Source organism: Procambarus clarkii, chromosome 4 (genome assembly GCF_040958095.1).
Source record: "Procambarus clarkii isolate CNS0578487 chromosome 4, FALCON_Pclarkii_2.0, whole genome shotgun sequence".
Taxonomy (NCBI): Eukaryota; Metazoa; Arthropoda; class Malacostraca; order Decapoda; family Cambaridae; genus Procambarus; species Procambarus clarkii.
The window spans coordinates 10,002,889-10,012,917 of NC_091153.1; the positions used below are offsets into that span (position 1 = coordinate 10,002,889).

General features: G+C 47.6%; 1 protein-coding gene across 1 annotated transcript; it reads right to left on the minus strand.

The window, feature by feature from the left end:
* Nucleotides 1–5,968: 5,968 nt before the first annotated feature.
* Nucleotides 5,969–7,650, minus strand: LOC123751126 (uncharacterized). The gene is made up of 3 exons (XM_045733232.2): nt 7,588–7,650; nt 6,797–6,962; nt 5,969–6,458 (listed from the first exon to the last, which is right to left on the minus strand). The coding sequence occupies exons 1-3, from the start codon at nt 7,597–7,599 to the stop codon at nt 6,364–6,366; spliced, it is 273 nt and encodes a 90-aa protein (XP_045589188.1). The 5' UTR covers nt 7,600–7,650; the 3' UTR covers nt 5,969–6,363.
* Nucleotides 7,651–10,029: the final 2,379 nt, after the last annotated feature.

The following is a 10,029-nucleotide window of genomic DNA, read 5'->3' on the forward strand; positions in this document are numbered from 1 at the left end:
TTATACCAGAGACAAGTGAGGCTGTTATATTAGTCCATATGTGGTCCAGGGTTGTAGCAGATGTTTGAGTAATTTGTGTGGGCTTGTTGATTGTGGGGATTAGCATACAGGCATTAGCATACATATTGTTGTACCCAGATTACTGTGTCAAATTTAGTCACTCTCTCTCTCAATGTACTGGCAGCGGAAGTAGTTTATGGAGCGGGTGGGGTGGTAATTTGGGGTGGTGTGCAGTTCACCGCCCCCCCCCTCCCCGGATGTCTAAGTTTATGAAGGTTTATCTTATCTAACTACACTAGGGTCTACGCTAGGTAACTAGTAACTACACTAGGCTCGGCGGGCATGGATGGCCTGTGTAAGATACCTTCTAGCGCGGGCAGGGTAATAACAGACCAAATCCATGATTTGAATAACAGACCAAATCCACTCAACATGATACCAATGAACATCGGGCTCAGCTACCTGGCCAGAAGGCAGCTGTACCGCATGAAGCACGTGTATATCCCAGACCTCGAAGAACCCCACGGAGCAATAAACACCACCAGTGACTACGAGATCCATGAACCACCACCACACAACCAGAAGAATCACTCTCCAACAAAGTGATCAGACACATCCATGCTCAGGCCTTCCCGAGACCTCAAATACTAAGTGGTCTGCCAGACGACCCAGATAAGTGGCCCATCCCGGACCCGATTTATTTTCTTAACAAAAAAATACACTACCACCCTCTTTTGTGCTACCAGAATAGTAACCACCCTGATATTGCTAAGATTAATATCCTGCAGCCAACTCCAACGGCTCTAGTGTTTCCAAACACCAGCTAGGACACAAACAATAGCCACCCAGCCAATGTACTGACAACCCAACATACCATATACCCAAACAAACGACACACATGTCAACCCATGATGGACAGGCCACCGAACTTTCAAACCTCCTTTCTCTCTTTACACCCACATCCTCTACCAGAATTTCACCTCCCATCCCTCTACCTTCCCCATCTTTTCCAAACCCTTTGGACATCAAATCGGAATGCCTACGGGCGGCGTGTCAGAGAGGTGACAAAGTGCAATTTGGGATGGTCTTGTTAGACCTCATCCCAGGATACTGTGATCCTGTGCTCTCACAGGATCACATGTTGACCCGAAGTGGTTTGGTGAGGCTGAATACAAGAGAGACGCCAGCAGAGCAGGTGGCAGGATTACGGGCTATTCATGCCCGTGCCACCTTTTGGGTGGCTTAATCTTTATCAATCAGGTGACAAGTCTCAAAACCGAACAGGACATCGATGCAGGAGGCCAGGACAGGGAGTGGAGGCAGCGCAACCCGTCCTCTTAAAAATAACGTCACTTTTCGCTGGTATGCGCACTATGGCCAAATTTGGACGTAATTTGAAATGAAATCGACTCACAAAAGTGACGTTCTGTTCTATTTTCTATTTGAGTCGTCCGGCCTACGCGCAGAGGTTATAAGAGGACACTTTAAATTAACGTTTTTCATAACGTTTTGAAACTTTGAGAATTTCCTGCCCACCTAACCTATCAGAGGACCCTTAACTTACTGTTGTTGAAAACAAAATCCCAAATTTATATTCATTTTTTTTCATTTTCAAATTACGTCCAAATTCGGCCATACGGGCAAACGGCCAAAAGCGACGTTCTTTTTAAGAGGACAAGTTGGTGAAGGTGTTGGTACAACATGTCCAGCCGGTTGGTACACTCACCTGCCCAGTGGCCGCCAACGTTCGTAGTAAATGCGTAGAGTTGGATTCTTGAGAAACACGCGAGTATGAGGGACTAACATTAAGTTAGGTCTCTGGAGATGAGAGCTTTAGAGATTAGTGATATTAGCATTTAAGATGTGACGAGCGTTGACTGGCGAGGATCGTGGTTTTTGACTCGTAGTGAAGTTGTGGGCGGATGAATATATTTGTGAACTATATTGTATATATATTGTTATAGCACGAATATAGTTATGTTACTAAGCAGTCTCGTCTCTTTAGCTTCTCACATTGTGTTCCTGCCATCTGGGTAGCCTCTGTGTAAGAGGCTGGTGCAGGCAACTGAAAAATATTGGCGAAATTATGAATACATAACCGGTGATATAATGTGGCAATAGAGTGCTATAATGTGAAATATTTAATTACTGAACAGTGGAGTATTCAGCACCACAATATCCAACTTCAGTAAGGGCTCTTTTTACTTCATTTCTAGTAAACTTTAAGTGGTCCGAAGCCCCTTAAGAGGTGTGAGGTGCTCTCTCAGTGAAGACTTCTTTCAATCATTTGTGTTAGATTAAGTGTTACGTCCACTCCCAGGTCTCTTTCTCGAATCGTCACAGGCAGTAGTTTCCCTTCACTGTATACTGTCTCTTTGTTCTCCTGTCATCTAATCCCATTTCCATAACTTTACATTTGCTTGTGATGAACTCCCGGAGTCATTTCTCTGACCATCTCTGCAAGCTATATCTGTGTGTGCGTGCGTGCGCCTGTATGTGTTCGTGTGCTCCGCGCTCCAAATAACGGTGAGCAACATATGTGCAACACCTACCCAATAACCAGCCCTGAGGGCGCTACCAGTGCGAGGCAACAGAGTAATACAGAGGTAACGAGGACATTACAATATTAGTACGTAACTTCACCAGCGTGGCGTCCTTGTCCTGGGACAGGTACGACTGTTAATTAGTACGTCACCTGCAGCGACCTTCCTGGACACTACACCCTCACTACACTACCCCTGCACTAGACTACCCTTCACTACACTACCCCCCCTCACTACACTACCCCTGCACTACACTGCCCCCTCACTAGATTACCCTTCACTACACTACCCCTGCACTACACTGCCCCTCACTAGACTACCCCCTCACTACACTACCCCCTCACTACACTACCCCTGCACTACACTACCCCTGCACTACACTACCCCTGCACTACACTACCCCTGCACTACACTACCCCTGCACTACACTACCCCTGCACTACACTACCCCTGCACTACACTACCCCCTCACTACCCCCTCACTACCCCCTCACTACCCTACCCCCCCTCACTACCCTACCCCCCCCCCCTCACTACCCTACCCCCCCTCACTACCCTACCCCCCTCACTACCCTACCCCCCCTCACTACCCTACCCCCCCCTCACTACCCTACACCCCCCTCACTACCCTACCCCCCCTCACTACCCTACCCCCCCCTCACTACCCTACCCCCCCCCTCACTACCCTACCCCCCCCCTCACTACACTATCACCCTCACTACACTATCACCCTCACTACACTACTACCCCTCACTACACTACTACCCCTCACTACACTACTACCCCTCACTACACTACCCCCCCTCACTACACTACCCCCCCTCACTACACTACCCCCCCTCACTACACTACCCCCCCTCACTACACTACCCCCCCTCACTACACTACCCCCCTCACTACACTACCCCCCCTCACTACACTACCCCCCCTCACTACACTACCCCCCCCTCACTACACTACCCCCCCCTCACTACACTACCCCCCCTCACTACACTACCCCCCCTCACTACACTACCCCCCCTCACTACACTACCCCCCCTCACTACACTACCCCCCCTCACTACACTACCCCCCCTCACTACACTACCCCCCCCTCACTACACTACCCCCCCCTCACTAGACTACCCCCCCTCACTACACTACCCCCTCCCTCACTACACTACCCCCTCCCTCACTACACTACCCCCCCTCACTACACTACCCCCCCCTCACTACATTACCCCCCCTCACTACACTACCCCCCCCTCACTACACTACCCCCCCTCACTACACTACCCCCCCTCACTACACTACCCCCCCCTCACTACACTACCCCCCCCCCTCACTACACTACCCCCCCCTCACTACACTACCCCCCCCTCACTACACTACCCCCCCCTCACTACACTACCCCCCCCCCCACTACACTACCCCCTCACTACACTACCCCCCCCTCACTACACTACCCCCCCTCACTACACTACCCCCCCCTCACTACACTACCCCCCCCCTCACTACACTACCCCCCCCTCACTACACTACCCCCCCCTCACTACACTACCCCCCCCTCACTACACTACCCCCCCTCAATACACTACCCCCCCCTCACTACACTACCCCCCTCACTACACTACCCCCCTCACTACACTACCCCCCTCACTACACTACCCCCCTCACTACACTACCCCCCCTCACTACACTACCCCCCCCCCTCACTACACTATCTCCCTCACTACACTATCTCCCTCACTACACTATCTCCCTCACTACACTATCCCCCTCACTACACTACCCCTCTCACTACACTACTACCCCTAACTGCAGTACCTCTCACTACACTAACCCTCACACTACACTAACCTCACACTACACTACCCGTCACTACTTTACCTTTAACTACACTAACCCCTCGTTTTTGTTGTTTTTTAGATTTAGCTGCTCAGAACAAAATGGCCATGTAGCACGGGCTATGGCGAGCCCGTCATTGAGTTCCGTTATATCGCGATAACCTTGTTACTCTGATATTTGGGTCAATATTTTAAATGGAGGTGGGGTTTCCTGCTTTTTCCCTTTCTTTTTCGTTTCTGTTTTAGTCGTGTTTTAATAACATTATCTTGGTGGCTGATGTAGATGAATGTTCACTAGTGAGTCCTATACTTTAACGGCTTTTCTACTCAATGTATTGGTTGTGGAATGTGAATCTAATGTAGCTGCTGTCGTTGGATTAATGTTAAGTTTGATGCGCAGGGCTTCAGTAGCTTTACATTCCAGTAAGTAGTGCAATAGTGGCGCCTCTGCTTCTGTTCCACATATGACACTTTTAACTACTGGGTTTATTACCGTTTATTACTACTGTTACCTAGTGGCTTATTCGTACCATATCGCAGTGGATCTTCTACACTAGTGTACTTAGGGAAGTACGCTATCTTCCGCTACTTTGGCTCTGTGGCGACTTTTGATAGTTGGGAGTATTTTCTTCTTGATTTGTTCCTTAATCTGTGAAAAACTTGGAGGTATTTGAACCTGTACAACAGGTAGAGCAGTGGCAGTTTTTGCTAGTGAGTCTGTCTTTTCTTTACCATCTATGCCAATGTGACTTGGTATCCAATTTAGGGTGATTGACAGCCCTAGATTATGGGCTTCTTTTCCAATATGTTGGATTTCTGCGAGGAGTTGTATATTATCTCCGTGTTCACTGGATAACAATGCCTGGAGCGAAGATTTAGAGTCGGTATGAATGATGACATCATGTAAATTCTTCTCAATTGTATAGTTAATACAGTTCAATTGTATAGTTCAGGGCATATAATTCTGTTTGCAATGTTGAGCACCCACTATTCATGCTCCAGTAAGCTTCATGGTTGTTAGTGTAAACTGCTGCCCCAGCAGAACCTCTTTCTTGATCAACTGATCCGTCTGTGAAGATGTGAGTCGTTTTCAGTCTTGAGATGGTTTTCATTTGTCGTTCTATGACTGCTTTAAGCTTCTGTGAGTCACATGTTGATTTTTTAACTGGTAATCCTTCAATGATTATCTTTCGACTCGATTCTTCCCATGGAGGAGGCTGCCGAAAGTGTTGATATGGTCTATCTTCTCCTTTGTTTATAATGGTCCATTTCAAATCCACTTTCTATAGAATCTTTACTAGATTATCCGTCCATGCACGTGTTCTATATTGAAGGTTTCTCTGAAGACTAACCCCCTCACTACTGTTTCGACGTCATTTCGACAGGACGTCATTCCGGACACAGAGCTGGTACTAACCGCTCTGGAAGCAAGGTCAGTAATCTCACCAGACCAGAGTAGGTAGGACCTCGGCTGGCCAGATATATACCTTGTTGCCATTAATCAATAAACTGCTGAAGGAAACTATTGTGTATCTCTACAACCAACCAAGCACCATACATCTAAGTTAAATACATCCCATCAAAGCTTATTAAAACTCATTCTAATTTTCCACTTAATTTTATTTTTACATCGAAAATTCCTCAAATATTGTTACTGTTTATTTTCTTTATTAATTCCTGCCCAGATATGTATCAGGACACTGTAATTGTAATATTATTGAACAGAAACACTGATTATTAGTAGCACTGTTAATGATTGTGGTGGCAGCCCTGGTGGGTGGAGGGTGATGGTCTGGTACCCCCCCCTCGCCCCAGCACCATGGCTGAAGGAAGGGGTCCCACTTCGCCCCATCACCATGGCTGCCCCTAGAATAAGGAAGGTCGTCCATGTGGCAGCTCTTGGAGTTGTGGTGGTCACAGGACAGCTCAACTACACCTCTAAGTCCCGCAAGTGAGGCTAGTGAGGTCCCGTTCTCTACTTCTGGAGAGGTCGATTATGCCTTCTCTGCGGCAGGAGCTGCAGCAGGGGCCACCAAGGAGTAGCCGAATGGATAGCCGTAGTAACTGAAGGGATAGTGGTATCCAAACCCTGAGAGAAAGAACATATTAAGCTGACAACATATGCCGTGCATGAAGCAAGCTGTACATAGTCAGATTAAGCACCATTGAGTCTGGCCAGTAACTGGATGGGTGACTACAGAGAGCCTCGCCCTCGGCTAGGAAGATCTCGGTAAATCTAACTGTTTTGCTTACCCTGAAAATCGTATGCCAGTATACTTGGTCATCTTTCCCAGTGAAAAGGAAGGATGAACTTCATGACGGGTTGTGACTGGTGGTCACTGGTAATTACATCTTATGAGGAGCTTGTACGACACCAAGTTAGTGGTACAGGAGCTCCAGACATTCCCGAGGGCGTTTGGTACTTACCAGGGTACGAGTAGGTCAGCGGGACGGTGGCAGCGGGAGTGGCAGACTTGAACGTGTAGGTGCTGTAGGGGTATGTGAACGGGTAGTAGAGTAGCTGTGGGTCTGGTTGAGGTCCAGGCTGCGGGGAGGGCAGGGCGATGGCAGCCCCCACCAACACCAACATCAGCTGCCAACCATAACACACATTTACACACCAGTAACACACATGATAACAAGCAAGACACCCAACAACAATAACAACTCTCTAGTTCTGATGTTTACTGCAGTTCATTCCCGCCATATATTCCCCCAGTGAAACAATATCATTATTATAGATCGTATTCATTTTCCTCTCCAAGGGTTGTTAAGACAAGGAAGTTACTCCCTATAGATATTTCTCTGCATGGTATGAAGAACAAACCTCTAGAACCTATATTTTTCATTTAAATATTACGCCATCGTCATTTCATTGCGAGCTGAATGTGGCATAAGAGTGTGAACGCCATTACCGTAGGCCAGAGTGTGAGGGCTTGGCTGTAAAACCCTGGTTGGGCTCCGGGTCGGGACTTCCAGAACCTCCCAGAGAACGTAGTAGAGTTCTGGGTGTTTATAATTGCTAATATTTCTGAAACCATTTAACTTAGGCCTATCCCAACAATGCTATGTCCGTCGCGCACCCCAGACCATTTCCCCTTGCAAATTTTGGTGAGGTTAGCCCCATGCATCCAGCCTCCCACTTTGTGTCAGGCAGACAGACAAACATTCTCTTAGTGTTAGTTGTTGAGAGAAGATGGCGGCGGGAGGCAGCTTACCAGAGCCTTCATGATGAGTGTGTGGATAGCCTTGCACGAGTCGACTGACACTAGGCTACAAGCACAGCCTTATATACGCCACGACTCCCCCGCACGCTGCCTCCCTCATATGTATGCACTTACATAAAACATTTTATTTTGAAAATATCTTATAAATATTTAACAACTTATCATCATATACATTTTTTAAATTGCAAGGATTTTATACCAGAATAAACTGCGGTACAACATTTCTGTTTGGAATAACACAAAAATGTTTACACTATTTTGATAAAAAAATGTTCATGACACGATGTACAAAGAAATGATCTTTACACAACGAAATTAAATTCGCTCAAGGTTAATGAGACATTTTAAGGCCGGACTGTTGAGTTCGTATCAAAGACATGCCTACACCCCCATACCATTATCCTGCCTCCCCGTCTACACACCCCCACACCCTTATCCTGCCTCCCCATCATCAACACACACACACACACACACACACACACACACACACACACCCACCCACCCACCCACCCACCCTTAACCTGCCTCCCCATCTACACACCCCTACAATCTTATCCTGCCTCCCCATCATCACACACACATACACTCACACCTTTATCCTGCCTCCCCTCCACACACACCCACACTCTTAACATGTCTCCCCATCCACACACCCACACCCACACACACACACCCACACTGGAGCTGGAGAAACAGGCAGGAGTAACTGGTAGGGCGCTCCAGTGGATAAGGGAGTACCTAAGCAATAGGAAGCAGAGAGTTAGTGAGGGTTGAGACCTCAGAATGGCGTGGTCACCAGTGGAGTCCCACAGGGCTCTGTACTCGGACCTATCCTGTTTCTGATATACGTAAATGATCTCCCAGAAGGTATAGACTCATTCCTCTCAGTGTTTGCTGACGACGCCAAAATTATGAGAAGGATTAAGACAGAGGAGGACAGCTTGAGGCTTCAAGAAGACCTGGACAAGCTGTAGGAATGGTCGAACAAATGGCTGTTAGAGTTTAACCCAAGCAAATGTAATGTAATGAAGATCGGGGGTAGGAAGCAGGAGACCAGATACAAAGTATCATTTGGGAGATGAAATACTTCAAGAGTCAGAGAGAGAGAAAGACCTGGGGGTTGATATCACGCCAGACCTGTCCCCTGAAGCTCATATCATGAGGATAACATCAGCAGCATATGCCAGGTTGGCTAACATAAGAACGGCCTTTAGAAACTTGTGTAAGGAATCTTTCAGAACATTATATACCACATATGTCAGACCAATCCTGGAGTATGCGGCTCCAGCATGGAGTCCATATCTAGTCAAGCATAAGACTAAACTGGAAAAGGTTCAAAGGTTTGCCACCAGACTAGTACCCGAGCTGAGAGGTATGAGCTACGAGGAGAGACTACGGGAATTAAACCTCACTTCGTTGGAAGACAGAAGAGTTAGGGGGGACATGATCACCACATTCAAGATTCTCAAGGGAATCAACAGGGTTGATAAAGACAGGCTATTTAACACAAGGGGCACACGCACTAGGGGACACAGGTGGAAACTGAGTGCCCAAATGAGCCACAGATATTAGAAAGAACTTTTTTTAGTGTCAGAGTGGTTGACAAATGGAATGCATTAGGAAGTAATGTGGTGGAGGATGACTCCATACACAGTTTCAAGTGTAGATATGATAGAACCCAATAGGCTCAGGAACCTGTACACCTGTTGATTGACGGTTGAGAGGCGGGACCAAAGAGCCAGAGCTCAACCCCCGCAAGCACAACTGGTAAGTACAACTAGGTGAATACAGACAAATGGTAGTGGGAGAAATGGGAGTGGGAGAAATGGGAATGGTAGAAGTAGTCCTAAACGAAGCAGAGAGGAAGATCTAAAAGTTGATATTAATCCGAACCTCTCTTTTGAAGCTCACATCAAAAGAATGTCATCAGCAACGTATGCGAGGCTGGCTAACATCAGAACTGCCTTCAGAAACTTGTGTAAGGAATCCTTTACAACCTTGTATAAAACATATGTAAGACCAGTCTAGGCGTATTAGGAGCCAGTACCTTGACAAGCACAAGACGAAGCTGGAGAAGGTTTAAAGGCATGCAACTAGACTAGTCCCATAACTAAGGGGCATAAATTACAAGGAAAGGCTGTGTGAATTGCACCTCACGTTGCTGGACGTGAGGTGCAAGACCGCACTACTGTACCCACCACCACACCCACTATACCCACCACCACACCCACTATACCCACCACCACACCCACTATACCCACCACCACACCCACTATACCCACCACCACACCCACTATGCCCACCACCACACCCACTATGCCCACCACCACGCTCACTATGCCCGCCACCACGCCCACTATGCCCACCACCACGCCCACTATGCCCGCCACCACGCCCACTATGCCCACCACCACGCCCACTATGCCCACCACC